Here is a 26,065-nt window from a genome sequence, read left to right on the forward strand (position 1 = left end):
CCCCCCCCACACACACACACCCGACACCCCCAAGATCATCATTCTTTCTGTTTTGGTCATTGACTTCCATTTTACCAGAAATAGTCTCTTGTTGTAAAATAAACAGGAAGGTTATCCCTAACTAAGATGAGGTTAGCATCTGCCTCTGCTGCTGGTTGTGGAGGTATTTTATGAATAAATATTTGATCTTGTTTTTGTTTTATAGGAAGATGTTGGATCCAGGGTTGATGTTGTGTTCTAAGCAAGCCATGTTTCTTAATCTTGTCTACAAGTCTCTGAAAGCGGACATCGTGTTGCGCAGGGTCAAGGCTTTTGTGAAGAGGTTACTCCAAGTTACTTGCGAACAGATGCCACCATTCATATGTGGAGCTTTATATCTTGTGTCGGAGATCCTTAAAGCAAAACCAGGTTTAAGAAGCCAACTAGATGATCATCCGGTATATTTCACAACTGCTTTTTAAATCGAGTGGGTTCTGAAATATATTGGTATTTTCTTCTTTGCTTCAATAACTTAGTTCTCTGGAACATGAACAAGTGTGAGTCCTGGATTTGGACAGACCTAGATTTTAATCCCAGGTGTACAGTTTACTAGGTGGGCATGTTGCTTGATCCCTTTACTCATAATAAACTGTACTAAACTAAAATTATATGAGGTGGTTACAGATAGTTACAAAGCTAGTAGATCTCTTAAACCTGTTTCCTTGGTTGTGAAATGGACATATCAGCACCTACTTCATAGGGTTATTTATAACATGTCAGAAATTTGAGGGCTGAATGTTTTCATGTAAAAAAAAACCAAAAAAAATCCCCAAAGTCTTCAGGGAATTGTGGCTGAAAACTTAATTCCTTTTACATTTAGGAAAAAGAACATGGAATCCTCTCATTATCAATTTGATTGATGGAACTTTCATGTTTCACCATTATTGCAATAAGTGGATCTTCTTCAGAACTCCCTCACTTAACTAAATACAGACTTTCAGCTGATTAATGTAGATTTATTAAAACATTGTTTTAGGAGTCTGATGAAGAGAATTTTATTGACATAGGAGATGATGAAGACACAGAACAATTCACTGATGCAGATAAAGAAACAGATACAGTAAAAAAAGCTGAGATAGAAGAAACTGTGTCTGACGGACCTGTGGGGACAAAAAAATCAGAGTCTGCTTCTTGGGTGCACTTTGATAATTTGAAAGGTGAGTTTCTTAATCTTCAAATTTTTCTCTTGAACTTTTAAACCAGGGAATTGGATTCCCCTTTGATCTTAATAGAAATTAATAGTATACCATTTTAGAAGACCTCAGTATTTCTTTCTTTTTTTTTTTTAAATAGAGCTTTTTTAGGGGCACCTGGGTGGCGCAGTCGGTTAAGCGTCCGACTTCAGCCAGGTCACGATCTCGCGGTCCGTGAGTTTGAGCCCCGCGTCGGGCTCTGGGCTGATGGCTCAGAGCCTGGAGCCTGTTTGTGATTCTGTGTCTCCCTCTCTCTCTGCCCCTCCCCCGTTCATGCTCTGTCTCTCTCTGTCCCAAAAATAAATAAACGTTGAAAAAAAATAAAATAAAATAAAATAAAATAGAGCTTTTATAACCAGATATATTCAGGAACTTAGAACTAAATTTTTAATATAGTGAATCACTGATCTGTTTAATAATAATATTATAGATAATAGCACATTTTAAAGTAATTTAGATCTTAAAAAATAAAGCAAATACCTTTTGGAAATGCAGCTTCTTCATTTGAGGCTCTAAAAGAAAAGCACACTAACCTTGGAGATCAAGAAATGGGCCAGATCCATTTCTTCAAACTTGTCATGGGACTCTTAGTCAAATTATTTCATCTCCCCAGATTCAGTTTGCCTGTGAAATATAAAAGAAGTATGATAGCAAGCAGGAAAGTTTTTAAAAGAATCCATCAGAAAGATGATGAGCATGTACATTGTGAAGTAGAGACATTGTGATCTGTTCTGAAAGTTCTCTTAAATTTTTCATCCTGAGTTTCTGCAAACATGAAGATAATGTAAAACTTGTTTGAAGTGAGAATTATTTCTGCACATAATTTAATAACAAATATTCAGTGCTCTTAAAGTTCTGAAAGAATTTAGATGTATTTCATCATCAGGTTATTTGCCATTTTAACACTAACGACCTAATTGACCCAGATTTGGGTACCTTTTGCTGCCTGGTTTATTCAGTTTGTTATTTCAAGGTAGCAAATGCTATTTTGGGTACCATAACTAATTCTCGTTGGGGCTTAGAATTTTTAATCTAGGTAGATACCTGGCTAACTAAGAATGTTGAAAATTGTAGTTACATTACATATACACATACATATTATAGTTATTGGAGACATTAATGGTGATAGCTTTTAGTGAACTCTTGGGCTGGGAATAAAGCATTTGAGAAATAGTATTTTTTTATTCTCAGGTGGCAAAAAGTTAAAGACCTATGATCCATTCAGTAGAAACCCTCTGTTCTGTGGAGCTGAAAACACAAGTCTTTGGGAACTCAAAAAGGTAAAGTAATTTTAAATTGTCTTTTAATTCAATAGCGCTTTCTATTTGCCCTCATGGATTTAACACTTTGAAGTTTCCATTTTTCTTGTAAATGATAGTGTTTACTTGCTTAGACATTAGTTAATTGGCATAAGGAACCAATTTGAAGTATGTCACCCAGCTGTAATGCTTTGTAACTCATACTTCTGTGGCCTCTGCTAAACATTAAATTTACACATTTATTTATTTGTTTGTTTGTTTGAAGTTTATTTAAGAGAGCGTGCATATGCGCACGGGAGGGGCATAGAGAGGGGAGAGAGAGAATCCCAAGCAGGCTCTGCACTGTCAGCGCAGAGCCCACTGCAGGGCTGAAACTCATGAACTGTGAGATCATGACCTAAGCTGCAATGAAGAGCCGGACGCTTAACCGACTGAGCCATCCAGGCACCCCTAAATTTACGCATTTATACGTTTCTACATTCACATGTAGAAAATCTTAAATAATGCGCATGCAAAATTAATAAATAATAAATGTAACATCTTAATACTAATAAAAGAAATTGTGTTTTTAGCAGGTTATTGCATATAAGGACTCTATATAAAGGGTAAATTTTGCTTCATGCATTAGATCTCCCTGAGAAGTTTTGTGTAGATAGAACTATTTACAAATATAGTTACTTTTTAAATGCATTAGAGAAGGGGCACCTGGGTGGCTCAATCTGTTAAGTGTCCAACTTCGGCTCAGGTCATGATCTCACAGTTTTTGAGTTCAAGCCCTGTGTCCGGGTCTGTGCTGACAGCTCAGAGCCTGGAGTGTGCTTCAGATTACGTTTCCATCTCTCTCTGCCCCTCCCCTGCTCACACACTCTCTCTCAAAAATAAATAAACGTTAAAAAAAAGTTTTTTTAAATAAATGCATTAGAGGAATTAATATATCCAATAAACTTTCTATGTTACCTTTGGTTAAACAAGTGCTTCATTATAGACTCCTGTGTGTCCTTCACACCTTTTCAATGAGTCTACAAGGTCATAGCTACTTTCATAGTGACACCAAGGCACATTATTTGCCTTTGTAACTGTGTTGACCGTGGTACTGATGATATTAAAATGGATAAAATTGTTTGTGCCTTAGCACACATAGGGACAGTAGCACCATACTGCATTCATGGCCATTATATTCTTCATTACCACTTACTTTCCAAGAAAAACCAAAAAAAGCCAGTATCACATAGGAATGATGAAACAGGAAAAATTAGTGATGATCTTTACCCTAGAGTACATGTCTTTTTATATTCTGTGTGCATATACAGCAAGAATCCATAACATACTTGTGCATACCTAAGTAAGTATGAAGGTTTTCTCGTGTCTTAGGAAAAGTACATGTGTAGTTTGTTGTAAGCTCAACTAGCTGCTTTTTTCATGAAAGACTGGCTGACTGATAAACCGGTTATTCAGATTTGGGTATTTGGGAGACATTTTCTTGAAAGTGAATGAAGTGAATCTCTCATTTCAAGTGAAACAGCTGACAGTATTTATGGTCAGTGATAAAATTCAAGCTTTTTTTTTTTTTTTAACGTTTATTCACTTTTGAGAGAGAGATAGTGCAGGCGGGGAGGGGCAGAGAGAGAAGGCGACACAGAAACCGAAGCAGTTTCCAGGCTCTGAGCTGTCAGCACAGAGCCCAATGTGGGTCTCGAACTCATGAACCGCAAGATCATGACCTGAGCTGAAGTCGGATGCTTAGCTGACTGAGCCACTCAGGCACCCTTAAAATTCAAGCCTTTAAGCAAAGACTAAAAGTTTAGAAATCTTGTAACCACCACCTTGAACTAGACATTTTCTCAATATGTAAAAACTTTTCTGATAAAATCAGTGGGATACCACCAGTGTAATTTTTGTGATAATGTAACCAGCATTTGGAAGAACTGCATAACTCAATCAGTATTTTCCAAACGACTGATGCACAGTGTTACAAAGTCATGAATAAGAGATCTATTCAAAGTAGACTAATTAATTTTAAGTAGCAAGTACGAAAAGCTGATTGATAATGGTTTCAGATTCCATATTGCAACTAATCTTCAGTTTGGGTGTAGTAGCAAAGAAGAAAATCCACAATTATGTGAAAGACTATTAGTTAACCCTCCTATTTCCAACTATGTATCTGTGTGAAGAAAGACCATTCATATACTTCCAACTAAAAATAACATGGACTACAGAAGCATGTATGCGAATCCACTGTCTTCTATTAAGCCAGCCATTGAGTAGTTTTACAAAACTGTGAAATAATTCTGCTCTTCTAATAGTTACTTATCCTGAAACTTAACTTTTGGTAAACCCTGTTATTTACATTACTGTATAATAGGCTCATTGTTATTTTAAGTTGACTGTAAACAGTTGTGTAAAATTTTTCTGTTGTGGGGCACCTGGCTGGCTCAGTCAGAAGAGTGTGTGACTCTTGATCTCCGGGTCGAGTTTGAGCCCCCCCTTTGGCTGTACAGATTATTTAAGTAAATAAAAACTTAAAATTCTTTTGCCGGTGGCTGGGTGGCTCAGTTGGTTAAGCATCTGACTCTTGGTTTCAGCTCAGGTAATGATCTCACAGTTCCAATCCTGCATCTGACTTTCTATCAAAATTAATAAATAAACTTAAAAAAATGTTTTCTGTTGTAATTTCTAATTAGGTAAATAAAAGTAGATATATCCCACTTAAATTAAGGAAGCTCTTGAGGTCCCTGACTTTTAAATGTATAAAGTACTCCTGAGACCAAAATTTTGAGAATCTTCTCTAATGTATTGGCTCAAGTTTCAGTTTTTTGGATTTACTGTAGTAAAAGTTGATTTTGCTCACATTTTTCTTTTTAGCTATCTGAGCATTTTCATCCCTCTGTGGCCCTTTTTGCAAAGACTATCCTTCAGGTAAGTCTAAAATACTACAAAGATAAGAAATAAGAATAAATAATCTAGTTTTAGATAATCAATAATTGGTCATACACTGTTTTCTGTCTACCACATAGAATCATAAACATTTTCTGCTGTTGTAAAGGAGCAGTGGCTTGTCTAATACAGTGCAGCAGATAAGTCCTTCCACTCTGAGGTGAATGGAAATACAGGATATTAAAAAACTTCAGCCATTACTTAACTACATTCTGGCTTGTCTCCTGAGGAAAGAGTGCCCATTCCTTTCCCATTTGCTGTGTTTGCCACGTCAGTGTTCCTGGTTAATAGATGACCTATAGTATTAATATCATTGGCCTATTGATAAAGTTAGCAGTGCATCATAAAGTACATATGTGTATATATGAGTGTGTGTGTAATTCTTCAAGTAAAGAGGGATGAGACGGATATTTGAACCATCATTTATGGCATATTTGTGCCTTTGTGCATTGTGTTTTTCCTTTTTTTTTTTTTTCTTATCTGGATGCATCTATATAACTTGAGTTAAGCTCTTAATCCTCCCACCCTGTCCGCCTTTCAGGGAAATCATATTCAGTATTCAGGGGACCCACTCCAGGATTTTACATTAATGAGATTCTTAGATCGATTTGTATACCGAAATCCAAAGCCACATAAAGGCAAAGGTATGCTTCTATTTAATTATTTGGTTTTCAGTGCTGATATTTAATAAATAAAATGAGCATACAACTAGGTTTTACATTGCACTGTCTTGATTTTACATTTCAGAAAACACAGATAGTGTTGTGATGCAGCCAAAAAGAAAACATTTTGTGAAGGATGTTCGTAGTCTTGCTGGTAAGCATCAAGCCTGGACAGTTGAAATGAACAAGTCAATAATACATAAGTTGTGTTATTCTTTCCTCCACTTTACCAGAATAAAACTGAGCACCAGAGACATTATCCATCTCTTACTCCCAAAAATGTGTATGCATTCGTGAGTTTACCATGTCTGACTGGGCTTTTTCTTTTCTTTTCTTTTTTTTTTTTTTTTTTTTACATTACAGAAAGTTTCAAACATATCCAGAGTAAATACACATATAGTATAATGAACCCCCTATAACTATCACCAGCTTGAACAGTTATCAATATTTTGCCATTTCTGTATCATCTATAGCTTTATTGGTGATGACCCCCCCACACACACACACACATATAACTATCTTTCATAGTTGAATACCATCTTAAGCTCTCTAATATGGGTTCAGCAGAAAACCCACAACTGCTTTTGTCACAAAGCATCATTTCTTTTTAATAGATTTCTCCCCTTTTTTTTAATGTTTATTATTTTGAAAGAGAGTGAGCATGTGCGCACGCATGCAAGAGTAGGGGAGGGGAGGGGCAGAGAGAGAATCCCCAAGCAGCAGAGCCCAACGTGGGGCTCTATCCCACAAACTGTGAGATCATGACCTAAGCTGATATCAAGAGTCAGACGTTTAACCAACTGAGCCACCCTGGCGCCCCACAAAGCATCATTTTAAACTAGCTGATAACCTTCTGTGGGTTTTGAGTACCCATCTTGTGGACCTGATTCTGTTTCTGTATTCAGATATTTCTTTATATAATAAGTCACAGCTTTTTGTTCAGAGACTAGGGTTAATTTGCACCTTATAAATCATTTAATTCCCAACTGATTTCACAGAGACCCAGAGATGTAAATGGACTTGCCCAAAGTTAATAGTTAGAATTCACCCAAATCTGCTTTTAATCAAGAGGAGTTAGAAAATTTTATTCAGAAGAGGGAAAACTAATATTCCTATAGTGCCTTGTTCTTGTTCCTTAGTTTCCGTCTTAGTATTATGTAAAATTGTGGATAATTCTGTTTACGTTTACTTCCTGTTCCAGAATGGCAGGCATTATTGTCTTTTTTCTGAGATGAAAATGTCAAGTTTAAAGTGATTATTAAGAGGGGCACCTGGGTGGCACAGTCGGTTGGGCGTCCGACTTCAGCCAGGTCACGATCTCGCGGTCCGTGAGTTCGAGCCCCGCGTCGGGCTCTGGGCTGATGGCTCAGAGCCTGGAGCTTGTTTCCGATTCTGTGTCTCCCTCTCTCTCTGACCCTCCCCCGTTCATGCTCTGTCTTTCTCTGTCCCAAAAATAAATGTTGAAAAAAAAAAAATTTAAAGTGATTATTAAGAGAACTCTAATTTTCTCTTGAAATTGGGATCCTTGGGGCGCCTGGGTGGTGCAGTCGGTTAAGCGTCCGACTTCAGCCAGGTCACGATCTCGCGGTCCGTGGGTTCGAGCCCCGCGTCAGGCTCTGGGCTGATGGCTCGGAGCCTGGAGCCTGTTTCCGATTCTGTGTCTCCCTCTCTCTCTGCCCCTCCCCCGTTCATGCTCTGTCTCTCTCTGTCCCAAAAATAAATAAAAACGTTGAAAAAAAAAAAAAAGAAATTGGGATCCTGGATGCAGTTGGAGGACAATGAGAGAACCATGTTCTTTCTCTGTGATGCACTGGTGGCTGCATACTTCATTGTAGCTGACAAATAGTTTCAAATGTTGGGTCTTCTGCACTCAGACTTTTCCAGAGATTGTCCTATGCACTAGAAGATGCCTTCTGTCCATCTTCCTTAACATTTTGAGACTTTAGAGTTATAGGTATGCTGTATGTAGTCTTAAGAGCTTGAATAACATAAAAAAGGATTACTTTAATAAATTTTTGTCTTAATCTGTTTTCGTAGTGAACAGTAAGGAGTTCCTTGCAAAAGAAGAAAGCCAAATACCAGTGGATGAACTATTTTTCTACAGGTAATATACTTAATACAGTTTCATTTGGGGTACTATTAAAATTGAAATTTTTAGATTCCATAAAATGTTTCATTAACATAGGTGTGTCTTGAAAAGATTAGAAGGTAGGTTTTTTGTTGTTTTGCAAAGGGAATTTATAAATCATTCAGTTTGCTAATCTTAAGATATCTAAGTGAAATCTGGGGCACCTGTGTGTCTCAGTTGGCTGAACGTCTGACTCTTGATTTTGTCTTAAGCCTTGCCTCGGGCTCTGCTGAGTGTCAAGTCTACTTGGGATTCTCTCTCTCCCTCTACCCCTTTCCCCAGCTTATGTGCATTCTGTCTCACCCGCTTTTTCTGTCTCTCAAATTAAAAAAAAGGATATGTAAGTGAAACTTAAGAACAAGTAAATTTGGGGGAATTTTTTATGACTCTTGACTTTATGAAACTTACCTTTCTTATTTTTTTAATATAGTAATTGTCTTATAGGCTTTCAATCTGTTACCAGTCTAACATAATAAGCAACTCATGAGTAAGTTGTCTAAAACATGGTTCTAAGCAGAATTAGCAAAATTCACTGTGCTGCTGTAGAGAGAAGTCCTAAACCTACTAGTACTGTTATCATTATCTGACTGGTTAATTCCACTTGATTTGATTTGCTTTTTTTTTTTTTCAACGTTTATTTATTTTTGGGACAGAGAGAGACAGAGCATGAACGGGGGAGGGGCAGAGAGAGAAGGAGACACAGAATCGGAAACAGGCTCCAGGCTCTGAGCCATCAGCCCAGAGCCCGACGCGGGGCTCGAACTCACAGACCGCGAGATCGTGACCTGGCTGAAGTCGGACGCTTAACCGACTGCGCCACCCAGGCGCCCCTTGATTTGCTTTTTAAAAAACATTTTGTGTGAAGAATTTTGAGGGTATGATCCCATTTGCAGAATGCCAAGTTTCACCGTACCCTTGTAAGAGGATGCATCTGACTGATAAAATATTGTGATTAGATATTCTCTAGAGTCACAGTTGGTCTTATTCTAACACTTAGATCGTTAGTGTTGATGCTAAAACAACTTTTTACTATGCCGTTTAATTAAGATGAAGTGTTTTTATGAAATCTTTGAAATGTATTATACTTCACATCCAGAGGCTTCTATTTTAATTCAAAACTTTTTCTACAATAAATGCAAATTTTAGTCATTTATATCCAGCTGAGTTAAGTTTTTACATTTGTTTGTGTCACTGGTCATAGGTGCTTTAATTATAGTTAAATGGGCTCTTTCATAAAATTATCAAATATATAACATCTGTTTTATTTTAGATACTATAAAAAGGTTGCTATTGTTAAGGAGAAACAAAAACGGAATGCAGATGAAGAAAGTATAGAAGATGTGGATGATGAGGAATTTGAAAAGATGATTGGTAATTTGTTTTTGTCAGCTCTTCAATTTGTAAAATAATCTATTTCTATTTCCTTTTAGAATATTGGAATATTAGTTGTAGTAATAATCTTAGTTTTAGAAAAATCATTTAGCTAAGAATGCCATGAAAATGACAACAGAGGATTGAGAAGTACCTTGGTGGCATACGGTAGTTCACCTACACTTGCTCCAGAGAAATGTATGGGATTGTGCATGGACTATTAATGGGAAAAATAAGTTTGTATTTACATGGTATGTATTCCTTCTTAAGGCCTAATCTCTTATAAAAGAGAAGCCATTGTTACTTTTACTAATAATCTCCTTGCACTATTCGTAGCAGTAGTCTGCTGTTTCATCTGTTTTACCTTTGTGATCCACAGAGCTAGAAAAATTTTAATCTATACTTAGGCTAAAACAAAAAATGGGAAATTAGAAAAGCTTACATTGAGTTTGTTTTTCTTGTGCATCGTATAGATAGAATACCGTAAGCGCTTAAACAACAACCACTTAAAAGGACTACACATTGCTAAGTATTTTGATATTTACCCTCTTTCCATAAAAGAGTTGTAGAAAGAAGTTGAAATTAACTGGAATCCACGTTAGTTTGGGGATTTAATTAAGGTCAGTATATTCATAGGTTTATGTAGATTAATCAAACACACCAGCAGTAATCAGATTTATATCGTTTTGGTGTTTGCTTGTCATAACTAGCACAATCATAACTGTGTTAATTGATTCAAATAGAAGACATAGGTCAACTTTGTTATTCTTTGCTATATCTGACAATTTGTATATTGTTCTGACAGACACATTTGAAGATGATAATTGTTTCACCTCTGGAAAGGATGACCTTGATTTTGCTGGGTAAAATACTTCAACTTTTTTGGTCTTTTCTTAACTTTGTTGTTTTCTCAGCATTTCCCAAATTGTCCTCAGAACAGTAAAGTACAGGACTATGATGTGTAGAAGAAGTTTATTGAAATAAGTTTGGGAAATGAATTTGTACTTTCATTTTAGACCTTTATAAAATACACATTAGTGTATTAAATAGAGATTCTGTGCTCTTATTAGCCTAGTACCCTCTGGTCACCAAAAAACACTTAGGAAAACAATGTTCTCCATTACAAGTTTTTGGTTTTCTTCAGCAACATAAAAAAGAAAAAAAAAGGTGCTAAGGAAGACCCAGAAGATGAAGATTCAGAAGGCAGTGATGATGACCTATTTGATAACTTAGATGATGATGAAGTTTCTTTAGGAAGTCTGAATGAAGAATTTACTGAAATTGATGAAGATGGAGGAACATTCATGGATGTGTCGGATGAGGAAAGTAAGGGTATTTTTTAAATATGGGCCAAAAAAACATATCTTCCTTTATTCCTCAGTGTAAGCTAGTTTTTCTACTACAGTGTTTTTTTTTTTTTTTTTTTTACATATTATCCTATATTCAAATTAATAATGAGATCGGCCAAAAATTTAAATAGGACCTTTTCCCCTCTTATTTTTATTTGGAACTGAAGGGTTTTTTGTGTTTTTTTGTTTTTTTTTTTTTCTTTTAAAGAGTTGAGTTTTGGGCATTTATTTATATGTGTATATATATTATATATATATATACACACACACATATATACATATATACACATAAATATATATATATGTGTATATATATTATTTTATTTTAAGGAGCATGAGCTGGGGAAGAGGGGCAGAAGGAGAGGGGGAGAGAGAGAGAGAGAGAAAGAAAGAAATATGAATCCCAAGCAAGCTCCGTGCTCAGTGCAGAGCCCGATGCAGAGCTTGATCCTACTACCCTGGAATCATGACCTGTGCCAGAATCAGGAATTGGACACCCAACCTACTGAGTCACCCAGGTGTTTGGGCTTTTATTTTAATCAGCACTTAAGCTGTCTCTTCAATACCTGTTGAGCTGTTACGTTCCCCTTTTTAAATTTTAGAGTAGTAATTATTTCTAAAAGTTAGTCAAAATAATCATTTTTCTTAGCCCAGTGGCAGTTCTGTTTTTTAAATTGCTTAATAGCATGGTGTTGTTTTTTGTTTTGGGTTTTTTGAAATAGAAGTTGATGACGTCAGCTCCAAAATCAATACAAAGAGAAGCAAAAGGAAAGGTGCAAATGATTTGGACTTTGCTGGATCATTTCAAGGTAAGGAATGCATTTACTCTCTTTTAAACCTAAACAGTGGTTATGGGAAAGTTACCACTCATTATTATTTTGGGAAACTTCTTAATTGGTTAGTCCAATTTAGTTTTTGTTTTTATAATGGATAATAACGGTTTTCTCTATTTTTAATATGTGAAAGTTGTTTGCCACATATGCCTTCAATTATTTTCTCTTCATAACTTTTTTCTTATTTAAATCTCTCGATCATCTATAAAGTATATCATAACAGATTATGCCTTTTAATGTTAACACTTGTAAAGTGGTAATAAAAGAAAAAGGTACTGTATCAGGTGACAATTTTAACTTTTTGATAAATGTATAGAAAGCAAGGGGCTCCTGGGTGGCTCAGTGGGTTAAGCGTCTGACTTTGGCTCAGGTCATGATCTCACAGTTTGTGTGTTCAAGCCCCACATCAGGCTCTGTGCTGACAGCTCAGAGCCTGGAGCCCATTTCACATTCTGTGTCTCCTCTCTCTACCCTTCCCCTGCTTGTGCGCTCTCACTCTCTCTCTCTCTCTCTCTCTCTCAAAACTAAATAAACATTAAAAAATTTTTTGTGATGTAGAAAGCATTATATTTTATTCCTGAAATCTGTGATAAATTCATAGGCTTACTTTTTTTCTATGCTTTGCTTCTAATGTCTCGTTTCTGCTGACTAATAAATACTGATAACGAATAAAAATAGATTTGCAAAGTTAAAAATAATTAAAATGCTTGACAACATTTCTTTTAAAATTAAATGTTAAAATATTTTGGACATTAAATATTTTTGCTAATAAGTATCAAAAATAGTAACTATATTTTGGTAGTAGTCTCTCAGACATTTATACCTGCAAAACTTTTATAAGCCCTTTCAAGTACTGACAACCATAGTCCTCTTAATTAGATTGACTTACCTGATATGTAAATGATAACATTATCTTTCAGATTTTGTCATCCGTTGAGTGGTGTAAGGTGGCAATTTAATACTAGCCTGTTCTCAAATATAAGACAGCTTTCCCCAAAATCATCTCCAAAAAGAAACATTGGGGCTCCTGGCTGTCTCAGTCAGCAGAGCATGCAACTTGGAGTTCTAAGTTTAAGCCCCATGTTGGGTGTAGAGATTACTTAAAATTATGAAAACGGCACCTGGGTGGCTCAGTCGGCTAAGCATGCAACTGTTTTGGCTTAGGTCATCATCTCACAGCATTCCTGAGTTCAAGCTCCATGTCAGGCTCTGCACTGAGTACAGAGCATGCTTGGGCTCTCTCTCTCGCTCTCCACCCCTCCCCCCTGTGCTCTCTCAAATAAGTAAACTTAAAAATGTTGCTTTATCGTTAAGTCCTACTGAGACTTTCATTAAAAGATGCGCTCTCAGTGACCTTACTATTATTTCTGAAGACCAGAGCCTGAAAGATGTTAGATCTCAGCTGACAATAGTTTTGAATTAAAGGATACCTGACATAATTGATTAAAACAAAAGAAGGCAAAGGAATTTCAAACATTGATAAATTGCAGAGGGAGAGGTGGGTGGTATTCACCCTATATTTGCAAATGTTGGATATCCTTAAGGATAAACAAACCTTAAGACAACTTTAAGAGGGCAGTAACAGGGCTCACCAGTTGAAGTTATAGATGTATACATATAATGTGAGTGAACACCAAAAACGCGTTTCCAAGTGCTATACACAAATGGGAATTTTAGCTAAAGAGAAAATACTCAATAACAGTATCCCATTTAAGGATACACAAAATTTGAGATGAAATGCTGTAGAAACTATTTTATCAAAAGTGGCTTTGGTATCAATGCAGACTTTACATGATTGTTAGTAGCACCATTATTATTAACCGCCAAAAAGTGGGAACAGTTTAAATGTCTGTTGACTAAAGAATAGATAATGGAATATTATTCAGCAATAAAATGGTATTAAGTACTGATCTGTTACATGTTATAACATGGATGAGCTTCAGAAATACTACGCTAAGTGAAAGTAGCCAAATACAGAATACCACATAATGATCCCACTTACATGAAATAACCAGAAAAGGCAAAAGCCTTCTTGGGAAAAGGGCACATGACTGCAGATGGGCACCAGGATCTTCTGGAGTTGATGGAATTGTCCTAAAATTGCATTGTGATGACGTTGAACAACTCTGTAAATTTACTAAAACATACTGAATTACACACTTAAAAACAGCTGAGTTTTATTATGAATTTTATTCCCTAATAAAGCTATTTTAAAAATTGGCCCACTATGGGGTGTCTGACTCTTGATTTTGCCTCAGGTCATGATCTCATGGTACATGGGATCAAGCCCCATGTCAGGTTCTGCGCTGACAATGTGGAGCCTAATTGGGATTCTCTCTCTCTCCCCCTCCCCCACTCACACATGCATATTCTCTCTCAAAAAATAAAAGTAAATAAAAATCAAAAAAAGGTTTTTTTAATGTTTGTTTATTTTTGAGAGGGAGAGAGAGACAGAATGTGAATGGGGGAGGGGCAGAGAGAGGGAGACAGGATCTGAGCTGTCAGCACAGACCCTGACCTGGGGCTTGAACTCACGCACTGAGATCATGACCTGAGCCAAAGTTGGATGCTTAGCCAACTGAGTCACCCAGGTGCCCCATAGTTAATAAAAATTTTTTAAAAATGGCTCTACTAGATGCAAAGAATTTGAGTAATACTGTTTCAGAAAAAGTGAAAATGGATAAAAACAGTATTTCTAGTTAAAATCACATTATCTAAAATATATTAACTAGAAATACTGTTTTTATCCATTTTCACTTTTTCTGAAACAATATTACTCAAATTCTTTGCATCTAGTAGAGCCATTTTTAAAAAATCTTTATTAGTGTATGAATTAAAATTTAATGAATATTAGAAATAGATGTTCTAGTTTTTTATTTTGAAAAGTTTATGTTCAGAATGTGGGTGGCTCAGTCAGTTAAGCGTCCCAATTCTTGATTTCAGCCTAGGTCATGATCTCGCATTCATGAGTTGAAGACCTGTGTCATGCTCTGTGCTGGTAACGCAGAGCCTGCTTGGGATTCTCTGTGCCCCTACCCCTCTCTTGCGCCCAATGTCTCTCAAAATAAATAAATAAATAAACAAACTTAAAAAAAGTTTATATTCACAATTATAAGTTGAGTTATTTTTTCTAAGGAGAACCATTTTGAGAAGTGTAAACAAAAATTTCATTTACAACATAATATACCTTCCATCACTTTCTTCACTGTTAGTCCAAAGAATAAAACCTCTGACTTAATGAGAATTTACAGTTTGCCTTAAAAATTCCAAAATTCATCCATGTCACCCTTAGAATTAATCTTGCCTGATACTATGAAATTAGGTAAACCTTGATCAGTGGCCAAATCGGAAAGGCAGTCAAGAAGACACTATTTGTCATCTAAACAATTTTATTAGGATACAATTTTAAAAGTACTATATACCAACTCTTAAATAAAATATATTTATTTTAAAATGCCACCTACTTAATGGTGCTATCAGGAAACTAATTCTGTATTTTAACCCCAATACAACTTTTTTACAACAAAACTATGTTGAAAGATTGTTGAATCACTGTCGTATACTTGAAATTAATGTAACGTGTGCCCACTATACTTCAACTTAAAAATGTTGTATTTTTCCAAAATTAATGGATTTACAATTTAATAACCTACACTTACACTTTTTTTAGGACCAAGGAAAAAAAAGAAAGGAAATTTCAATGACTCCAGCCTATTTGTATCAGCTGAAGAGGTAAGGTTAAAATACTGCTTCATGATGTTAGCTACTCTGGGAGTAACTAGCTGGCTCAGTCGGTAGAGTACAGGACTCTTGATCTAAGGGTTCTGAGTTCAAGCCCCATGTTGGGTGGAGAGATTAAAAAATAAAATTTTTTTAAAAAAAGCTAGCTATTCTACACTGCTTTGAGTTTTCTAATAAATGTATCTCTTTTTAAGTTTGGCCACCTACTGGATGAAAATATGGGATCCAAGTTTGATAACATTGGCATGAATGCCATGGCTAACAAAGACAATGCAAGTAAGTAACTTGAATTTTTATGGAGGTTTTTAAATAGCCTTAACTTACAACTTCCGAAGACGTATTTTTAGACAACCTTTTTTAGTAAGGATAAATAAAATGGTTCCTTACAACCCTGAAGGAATGGCTTTTTTCATCAGTGTCTGGGGAGCATGTAGGATTAAAAAGCATTTAGACTACAGCAATAAAGACTGTAGTTACGTTTGGGGCCCCTGGGTGATGCAGTCAGTTAGGCATCCAACTCTTCATTTTGGCTCAGGTCATGATCCCATGATTTGTGGATCCTGCGGAGCCTGCATGGGATTCTGTCTCTCCTCTCTGCCCCTCCCCCACTTGTGTACTCTGTCTCCCTCTCTCTCTCAAAATAAATGTAAAAAACATTTTTTAATAAAGACTGTAGTTACTTTAAACTGTTTAATTCTTTTAGAGAGGCAGTTTTTATATATTGTGAGTATGCTTACTAGCTTTATAAGTACTTTATAGACATAATTTCTGATATTGTTACTGGCTTCTGTTTTTTTGCCAATAAAAGCGTTCAGGGGAAATAAAATCTTTAGGGTATTTGTTCCTTTGTTGACCTAGTCTTTTATTTGTTAAACAGTAATCTTTAACAATAAATGCAGAAGGAAAGCAACAAACAAGAGCAGGGGATTTGCATAGTGGATGGGAAATGAGTAAGCCACAGCAGACCAGAAGTTCTTGTTTTGTTCTGTGGGGCCAGGAGTCTACAACATGGTGTGTTCATCTTTCTTCTTCCCCACAAAGGTCTCAAACAGCTTAGATGGGAGGCTGAACGTGATGACTGGCTACACAACAGAGATGTAAAAAGTATCATCAAGAAAAAGAAAAATTTCAAAAAGAAGAGGCCAAAAACCACTCAGAAAATTAAAAAGCAAAGAAATTGATTGTTTTCTAAATAAACTATAAGTAAAATTGTACTTACTCTTAATTTTTGCTATTCAGCCATTTTTCTTGATCTTGCTCTCTGACTCCATACATTCCAGACTGTTCAATGGATTTGTAATAAACTATAAATAAAGACAGCTGTCATTTATAAAATCATGTAAAAGTGTCAAAATTAAACTATATTGAAAGAAATCAAACCTCTTTTCCTTATTTCTTAATAGTAAAGTAAAAAAGACAGTAGGATACGTATTTCACTTACAAGCCCTCTAGCATCTGTACTGTTATAATAAGCACTATTTATTAAGCATTACTTTATAGCAGATACTGCGCTAAGTGATTACACAATGTCATCTTGTTTAATCCTTACAACAGTTCATAAAGATGGCCATTATTATCACTACTGTATGGAGAAACAGCTCCCAAGAAATTAGCAAACCAGAGGTCACTCAAGTTTTAGGTTGTGATTTGATTCCATCACCACCTCAGATAGGTTTCATTCCAAAGTCTACATTTTTAACCACTGGCTAACTACTCTCATCTCCAAATGAGAATCTTCTCCACCCTGTGTTCTCAGAGGAGCTAAAATAGGGATAGGCAGTAATTCTTGGAAATGGACACCACAAAATTAAAGTCTCAACCATTAATTGGTCATTTAAAAAATTACTCTTAAAACATACCTTCCAAGATGAAGGGGAATTTTTTGCTCATTGTTTGCCTGAAATCTGATGGAGAAAAAGTGTTAAAATTAAATATTAAAGCATAGATTCCATAATTAGTGCTAGCTTTAGGGTTTATGAGATAAGAATCTGTGTTAAGGTCCTTCTGGCAATCAGGAACTATATCCTTTTGGACAGGGTGTAAGTTGTACTTGCCTTACATGTTGCCTCCCATAGTTCCTTTTGGAGTTTTTCAAATTTGGCTTGTATACATGATGTAATTTACTTAGAAAAGGGACAAAAAGCAACTTTTCATTGTTAATGCGTTTGAGACACATTAGCTATGACGTTTGAGATAAAAAAACTGAGTAGACATATTTCTAATTCCATAGTAAGGCAAAATGGAATCCATAAAAATTCATTGTTCGATGGATTCTATTTTACCCTCTTAATATAATTAGAAACTTTAATTTGCTCTTAAATTCCATGTCGATGTTTTCTTTTACACCCTTACACTTGAAAAGTGTAGAGACTTTGTGAGATCGAATAGCATCCAGAACACAGTGTTGAACTAAAATACTTTAAGAAGACACATGATAAGTTTCAAAGATGGCCACCACCCAGGACTACTATTATCTGCTTTAGGGAAAGAAAGCAGCACTTAATTCAAAAAGTTGAGGACTCTAAAATTTCCCCCCACAAAATGTCAAGCACTTTCAGTGATAGCCGGTGGCATGGGAAAGGTTTTTAGTGTCCAATATTGACACACAGGAAGAACTCAGATATGATAGCCTTTGAGAGTGGTTACTTGATGATTCAGCTATGCCACCACTACTCTACCAGACGATGAGGCATAATTGGCAGGCTGAATTTCTTCCACCCATGTTCCCAAACTAAGCCAGACCAAAAATACTTGCTCTATGCCCCCGACTAGTAAAATCCATAGAAGTGTGAAACATTCTCTTTCATCTACAAACAACATTTAGGAAGAAGAGTCATTAGGTCCATAATTAACACCACGTGTTCCTCTTATACCCATAAAAATGCCTAATACCTGGAAGAAGCAATTTCTCTAAAACTGTTTAGCACCTAAATGCATTAACAGACTGTACACCCCTCTAGAAAACATTAACTTCTGAATTAGGATTACCTTGACTTGTGTTCATCTTATTAAACAAAAAATATGCTCCAAAAACGCCCACAAGTTCAACTACTAAAACTCCTTTAAAGATCTTCTTTGCCAGTGGTTCCATAGTGCGGGCCATCCTAAGTTTAACAATAACAACATGTAAACCTGAGTGAACATATACAAACTTAATACCACTTCCATAAAAATAATTCATTCCCAGTTTGAATGATGTATACTGTATACTTATTTGTATTAGATGTCCCACATTCCTAGTTTTCAATCTCCACCCCTAAGGGGCACAATGAACCAAAGACACCATTGGATAAAGCACAGGCAGGAGATAAAACTGAAAAAAGCACTGTAAAAAGAACTAACAATTTATGGAACTAAGATTTTTAATTATCTAAGAATATAGAATGTTGAGAGAGAGGGTAAATCCTTTCTTTTTAACCAAAAAAATATTAAGATGATCTAAATGGGCAGCATATGTGAAAGCCCTTTGTAAGTACCCTACAAAAAGTAAGGCTATTCCGTAAGTGGTTGTACATGTTTCATAGCTGGAGGTTTTCATTTATTTATACAGCATATACTGAACTAGGTGCCACAGCCCAAGCATTTCAAAGTTGAGCAACAAATCAACTTGTTCTGGGGAGGTGCTATTCTAAAAGTACTTTCAAACTAAGTACATACCCACAAGGCTTCTTAAAAAATGCACATTCCGGGGCGCCTGGGTGGCGCAGTCGGTTAAGCGTCCGACTTCAGCCAGGTCACGATCTCGCGGTCCGTGAGTTCGAGCCCCGCATCAGGCTCTGGGCTGATGGCTCAGAGCCTGGAGCCTGTTTCCGATTCTGTGTCTCCCTCTCTCTCTGCCCCTCCCCTGTTCATGCTCTGTCTCTCTCTGTCCCAAAAATAAATAAATGTTGAAAAAAAAAAATGCACATTCCTGGGCCTCACCCTGCAGTTCCCGAGTTTCCAGCTTTCTGATTCAGCAAGTTGAGGGTTAGCATCCCAGTAAGGTGCCCATTTGCACACAACTCCAATGACTTGTATACAAGAGGCCCCTGTACCACATTAGGAAAACCGATCACCACCATCCAGTAAGTGGCAACCTAGACTTCAGATCTTGATTCGCTTCAATTAAAATAAAAGCCAACCAAAAAGAGTTTGAGTCTTCATTCTCTTTCTCTAATGTAAAAGCTAAACAAGGGAAAGGGGCTATATAAATCAAGAAAATAACATATGACTCTTACTGAGTATATGAAACATAAACTCCAGTTATTACTCTGCCTCCCTAGAACCCCAACAACAGGAGAAACCAGTCGTTTTTAATCTTAGGATTTTGATATCGTCAATGTATGCTGTGTCATAGTGTTTGTTCTCTAACATCTGTGCAGAGATGGTAAGCTCTGTGATATTCTACAGTCCCAGCTCTCTGCTCACGGTCACGCGTTTGCACCATTTCCTTTTGACTCCTTTTTATAATGCCTCAGACGGGGTAATTAAATACCCTACTTTGTGGGATTATCCTATTAATCTCTTTACCAGGTGTCCCTTCCCTCCAAAATTCCTTTCCCTCATTTTGATAATATGATCACCCTGGGGACTATAAGATTAAAACTTTATTATTCGGATCTTTAAAAACCAAAGCAGAGGAAGTTAATAAAGAACTTGCATGTAACCAACAGGCAGCTGAGTGAGTGGGAATGGAGAACTGTTTTGTTTACAATGCCGTACCTGACATCAAGTAAGTCATGATTGGTACAGGGACCTCTCGTGGGGTAAATTTTAATGTTCAACGGGTGAAAAAAATATTTTTTTTAACTTAAAAATAAAGCCTGCCTGCAGCCATAACCACAGTTATGGAATCCAAGTAAAATCTGGTTTTGTTCTGTTGGGAGAAGGTGAGGTTAAGGGTTCAAAACATAAAGTACAAGTAACACTGTATAATTCAGCGTTCACCTTTTTGAAAAATATATATACACATTTTACATTACAAGTCCCTCGACTTCAGTAAAGGTGTTTATAACGACTGATAAAGCCTAGCTGACAAAGACCACCAAAGGCATACCTGTCCACGACGAAGTTAGGTTACTAACTAGCAGCGGAGGAACAAGATTAGACAAGATTTTGGAGAAGGACAGAACTTAGGCGAAGTTTAAAAGAAAGCAGTCCCCGAATGGGCTCGAAGGAAAGCAGGGCTGTGCGTCATGGGGGTTCACAAAGCACCGGGCTGAGACGCTGATTAAGGGTGCACAAGCTTAAACGTGCAAATGTTGCGTCTGAAAACGCCTCATCCGTCCACTACAGCTGGAAACCGACACGGCTCAGCATCTGCAGGCAATACGATTTATCACACAGCAAGGTCTCTCACACGCACGCTAGATGTTGGAGAGCAAGGTTTCTCAGCTACGTCCCTGGGTTTGATTAGCTAAAGCACTTTGTCCAGATTCCCACGGTCAAGAACCAAGGAACCAGCGAGGCCTCCGGGAGCTGCCTCAGGCTGGCTACCCACGATCCTCAGGCCCTCGCGCGGCCCCCAGCCCCCCGGGTCTCCGGTGTATCTCGGCGGCCCCCCGCGCTCTCCCGCCTGCCCGGGCTCCCCGGACGCTCCCGCCCGGCCCGCAGCCGACTCCCGCGGGCATCATCGCAGGCTGCACTGCCCGGTCACGGGGCCAAGGTCGCCGAGCGACCCGGAAACACTCGGTCCTCTCCCGCGACTCTCCCGCTGAATGGATGGATATAGCGACACCCAACTTTCCTCCGTATGAACCCAGAACTTTAGCGCGCACCCACCCCCACCTCCTACCCCCGCCAAAGAAAACCTGCTCGGCTCAACGTTCCGAGGGTCAAGAGTCAGGACTCTCAACCAGAGTCAGCCCTCGCTCTTACCTGAGGCGCTTACTGCGGACTGCGCATGCGCGAGTGTTGCCAAAGCCCCGCCCCTCCCGGCGTTGGGCCCGCCCCGCCCCGTGATTACTTTTTATTGCGCTCCTTTAAAAAAAAATTTTTTTTTTACATTTATTTATTTTTAAGAAACAGAGTGAGACAAAGCGTGAGCGGGGGAGGGGCAGAGAGAGAAGGAGACACAGAATCCGAAGCAGGCTCCAGGCTCTGAGCAAGCGGTCAGCACAGAGCCTGATGCGGGCCTCAAACCCAGGAACTGTGAGACTGTGACCTGAGCCCAAGTCGGACGCTCAACCGACTGAGCCACCCAGGCGCCCCTATTGTGGTCCTTTTATTTTTTTTTTAAGTTTTATTTATTTCAATAATTTCTACACTCCATGTGGAACTGGAACTCACGACCCCTAGATCAAGGAACGCATGTTCTTCCGACTGAGCCAGCCAAGTGCCCCGTTATTGTGCTTTCCTTACAGAAAGTAGATCCTGACTGCCGCCTATGTACGTTAATTTATTTAATCCTCAGAAAAACCCTATGTCATACTAGGTGGTATGAGTGTCTCATTTTACAGAGAAGGTGGGAGTTTTACCCTGCCCACAAGCACAGAGTTAACAAGAGTTAAAATTGGATTTGAACTCGGGACACTGACTGGAAAACCTGTGCTCAATTATTTTTCTACACTCTGCAACCCAAAGTGTGATAAATCAGCAACCTGGGAGCTTCTTAGAAATGCAGACCTACGGGGGCACCTGGCTGGCACAGTCCGGTAGAGCAAGCAACTCAGAGACATGAGCTTGAGCCCCATGCTGGTCATGGAGGCTACTTAAAAAACAAAACAAAGTTGTAGGAAATGCAGACCTACTGAATCAGAACCTGCATTTTAGCCAGATCCCTAGACAATTCGCTTGTAAATTGAATTTTGAGATGCACTGCCTATACCACCCAAAAGGAAGAGAAGGAGAAGAAGAAGGGGAGAAGGAGGAAGAGGAGAAAAGGAATATAAAGGTCTATTATGGTACTATGTACAAGACGAAGCCTGGGCTAGCCAAAATAGTTACACAGATCTACCTTCATTGAGGTTATAGTCTAGTGGGGGTAAAATACATTCACAAATAGCCAATGAGAAGTACACAGCGATTAGGGTCTTGCTTCTGACTGAGCCAGCCAGGAGCCCCTAGGGTCTTGGTACTAATCTGAAGGACCCCTGAGGTTTTAGAGAAGGGATGAGTTGTCTTCGGCAAGCTAGTTGGAGCTGTCTTTGTCAAAGCCAGGTAAAGGAAGTGCCTCTGAGGAGCTCTTTGTGATGGCCCCAGTTTTCCTGTACAACCCCCACAGTGCCGCATACATGGTTCATTTACACAACTAAACCATCGTAAGTTGTGAGAAATGTGGATCTGCAAACTACTAATTTAGAGCATGTCATTAGTCAAGATCACTCAGATCCCTACAGATCCAGATCCCCAACTTCCACAACACGGCTTTATCAGTATCCGCTTAACGTCTGGGCTTTGTATAGTCTCTATCTCTTCTATCTGCTCTATAGTAACTATCTCTGGCTTGAGCCCCCATTCTATTAATATTATATATCTGACTTTCTCTCCAGTTTTTCTCCTAAGATCTCTTTTTTTTTTTTTTTTGGTCTGTTTTTTCATTTTGTCAGTTATTGTTTTTGCAATAAGTTTTTCTTAAAAAACTTAAAAAGTTTTTTTTAAGTTTTTTAAAAAAAACTTAAAAGTTTTTCTCAAAACTTTTCAGAACTCCACCCCCAGCTATTACCTACTCTGTTAATGTTCTTCTTTTTCCTCCAGCCAAGACATGTGCAGTCTTTAGAGATTCATTTCTATTCAAAGATTCACCCAGGATAAATATTTCCCATTTCAAAAGCAGCCCCAATGACTTCCAGGAATTTGTTTAATATATATTGTATTTAATACACAATATGATATAATATATAATTTATATTTATATTTGTTATATACATACACACATAGATATATGAACCAGGGTGACAAAACAAGACGAAAAGGTAAATTGGAATGGTTCAGATTGAGAAAAGAAAAGAAGGGCGCCTGGGCGTCTCAGTTGGTTGAGCATCTGGCCCTTGATTTTGGCTCAGGTCATGATCCTAGGGTCGTGGGATCAAGCCCAGAGTTGGGCTCTGTGCTAAGCATGGAGCCTGCTTAAGATTCTCCCTCTCTCTCTCTCTCTCTCTCAAATTAAAAAAAAAAAAAAAGAAAAGAAAAGAAAAAACTTGAAAACAAAGGCTGAAATAATTGCACAGAGACGCAATCACTTCTACTGAGAGTGTATATAAACTAATTAAAGGAGGCTGTCCATTAGAGTGGGAGTTTCCTGGTATTACACGAAACTTATATGGCATCCTCATATTCATTTTTTACACATCCTGGACCCCATCATAGATTTCACAAACATGTTTGCAGGTAAGGACCATTTGCCCACAAGTTTTAGAACAGGAGAAATATAGACTCCAATGGAGACTTGTGTTAAGTTAATACAATCAGTGAATTGGGGTAGAGGGCAGAGGGTATTGGGGGTGGTGGGAAAGACTCTGATGGCAGATTTTCAAAGCAGCACCGATTCCCACCAGCGTCAATTGGAAAGACTCAGAAGTAGCAGGTGTAAGGCAGCAGGGATCTCTTCACTAATAAATACGTAGGAGGTTTGCTGACCATTCTCCCATGGTTATCTCAGAGAAAGAGCAGCTACCCAACCTGTCTGGGATCCTCCAAATAAAGCTCTTTCAATTAACTGGCATGAGGTTACAGAGATTAGATGACCCATGGCCACTGGTGCCAAAAGGCACCTACTGGAAAAGAGAGGCCCAGGATTTTGGTGACAACCCAGCCTTCCCTTAGGAGGGCCACAGAACACAGAACAGTGGGTGACTGAGCCTCTGGTGGCACTGTCCCTGAAACACGGGCAGTGGAGACAGGACCTTGCCAGCTGCCCAGGGCTGGAGTGGAGTGGTTCTTCATTGTCCCCATTCTAGGATGTCAAAGTGTCACCAGATAAACCATCCTGGATCCTGAATGTTTTCAGCATCCACTAACTCATACACATCATCCCTGACTTTCTGGTGTTCAAGTTCTAAAGAGGGAAGCCAATTTTTAATAAACTCCCCCGAATACCAAGAGGCTATGCCCTCTCCCTGCATGTAGGATTCCAAAGTAAATTTCAATCCTGTACTACACTAGCAAGTAGGACTTCTCTTGCTAAAGAAGACAAAAAAAGCACAATTTAATCCTGAAGGGGCATCCCACTCCATAAAGGGAGGGATGGCACAGGAGGGGCCGATTTACCTGCCCCTAAAAATCAGCCTGCGGCCAATGGGCACATATGCTTCTTAATCCTCACTTGCTTGCTTTACTAACCAGACTTGAGTTCAATCACCCTAGACATTTTTTGTCACCTGTTTTCTCAATCTCTCTTTCCAGAATTCTCTCTGTCTCTCTCTGTCATCTGGCGTAAGTCCATAGCCTAGAGAAAAAAATAAAAAGAAAAGAAGTTAAGAGGGAACAATGTCTCGGGGCGCCTGGGTGGCTCAGTCAGTTAAGTATCCAACTTCCGCTCAGGTCATGATCTTGTGGTTTGTGAGTTTGAGCCATGTGTCAGGCTCTGTGCTGACAGCTCAGACAGAGCCTGGAGTCTGCTTCAGATTCTGTGTCTCCCTCTCTCTCTGCCCCTCCCCTGCTCACAATCTGTCTCTCTCTCTCTCTCTCTCTCTCTCTCAAAAATAAATAAACATTAAAAAAAATTTTTTTTTAAAGAGGGAGCAATGTGTGTAATCTCAAGAAAAGGAGCTTTGAACAAACCTTCTGTGCTGCTCCCACCAAGGAGCGTGAACCAAGCCTGGGCAGTGCCGTCTGAGAGGTCCCCCACCACTTATCTCCAGCCTAGGTGGATCCAGGAGCTAAATGGAAGAACCTGGGGCCTACCTGCACTCAAAAGCACACCAGTGCACACGAGCATATAATGTAGGTTATTTTACAATCATTCATGCTGTTTCCCTGCATCATGCATGTAGACACTTAAGAGTCAAGTAGGGGGGGCACCTGGCTGGCTCAGTCAATGGAGCATGCGACTCTTGATCTTGGAGTTGTGAGTTCAAGCCCCACATTGGGTGTAGAGAATACTTTAAAAAATAAAATCTTGCAGATAAAACAGAGTCAAGGAGGTAGAACTGTAAGACTGACCATTTGCCCTGAGCCTAGGGAGACTAAGAAGAATCAGAGCTCACATTACCAAGTCCAAATAGTCCTCCAAATCCTCCTATAATTACAGGCATTACTGTCAAAACAGGATCCAGGCATATTGTCTTTTTTTAACATTTTACTCACTAAGAAGCAAGCTAAGGACAACAGCAGTATTTGAATTAATACCTTAAATTCTACCTTACTCAGGTAAACAAAGACTCTTTATAATGTAAGGGACAATCCCACTAAGCAGCTTGGCAGGGAGTCCAATCTTACCTCCCTTTTTGGCCGGGAGGGGGTGGGGAGGGAGATTCTGAAATACACCACCTTCCCACCTACAGTGAATAGCATCCCATTGTTACATAAGGAAATACAAAAATAGTAAGACAGTTGGACATTCCAATTCTACCTTTTTACCAACATTTTAAAAAGACATTATTATAAATAAGGTGAAACTCAGAACCCTATCTAACTGG

General features: G+C 38.3%; 2 protein-coding genes across 5 annotated transcripts in view; one reads left to right on the forward strand and one right to left on the reverse strand.

Moving 5' to 3' along the window:
• CEBPZ (CCAAT enhancer binding protein zeta) overlaps positions 1-16,883 on the forward strand; it is a 24,132-nt gene extending 7,249 nt beyond the window's left edge. Inside the window, exons 3-16 of the mRNA XM_047068433.1 lie at positions 206-437; positions 1,016-1,196; positions 2,424-2,512; positions 5,354-5,407; positions 5,967-6,069; positions 6,173-6,241; positions 8,125-8,191; positions 9,486-9,586; positions 10,392-10,449; positions 10,731-10,912; positions 11,658-11,744; positions 15,439-15,500; positions 15,704-15,785; positions 16,551-16,883. Of these exons, the coding sequence (XP_046924389.1) occupies positions 206-437; positions 1,016-1,196; positions 2,424-2,512; positions 5,354-5,407; positions 5,967-6,069; positions 6,173-6,241; positions 8,125-8,191; positions 9,486-9,586; positions 10,392-10,449; positions 10,731-10,912; positions 11,658-11,744; positions 15,439-15,500; positions 15,704-15,785; positions 16,551-16,690 (1,507 nt within the window). The 3' untranslated portion in view covers positions 16,691-16,883. The remainder of the gene's footprint in view (positions 1-205; positions 438-1,015; positions 1,197-2,423; positions 2,513-5,353; positions 5,408-5,966; positions 6,070-6,172; positions 6,242-8,124; positions 8,192-9,485; positions 9,587-10,391; positions 10,450-10,730; positions 10,913-11,657; positions 11,745-15,438; positions 15,501-15,703; positions 15,786-16,550) is intronic.
• Positions 1,785-21,316, reverse strand: CEBPZOS (CEBPZ opposite strand). 4 transcript variants are annotated; one of them, XM_047068439.1, is made up of 5 exons: positions 19,431-21,253; positions 18,498-18,613; positions 17,369-17,413; positions 16,729-16,813; positions 1,785-1,856 (listed from the first exon to the last, which is right to left on the reverse strand). In XM_047068439.1, the coding sequence occupies exons 1-4, from the start codon at positions 19,568-19,570 to the stop codon at positions 16,731-16,733; spliced, it is 384 nt and encodes a 127-aa protein (XP_046924395.1). In that variant the 5' UTR covers positions 19,571-21,253; the 3' UTR covers positions 1,785-1,856; positions 16,729-16,730. The 4 variants fall into 4 exon arrangements, with proteins under 4 accessions (XP_046924395.1, XP_046924397.1, XP_046924394.1 ...); XM_047068441.1 differs by lacking the exons at positions 1,785-1,856; positions 19,431-21,253 and adding exons at positions 16,355-16,591; positions 21,299-21,316; XM_047068438.1 differs by lacking the exon at positions 1,785-1,856 and adding an exon at positions 16,355-16,591 and having other exon boundaries at positions 19,431-21,248.
• Between the last annotated feature and the right edge of the window lie 4,749 nt (positions 21,317-26,065).

This window comes from Lynx rufus, unplaced genomic scaffold (assembly GCF_022079265.1).
Source record: "Lynx rufus isolate CCGP_SWC_20201006 ecotype Redwood Valley unplaced genomic scaffold, mLynRuf1.p SCAF_8, whole genome shotgun sequence".
Taxonomy (NCBI): Eukaryota; Metazoa; Chordata; class Mammalia; order Carnivora; family Felidae; genus Lynx; species Lynx rufus.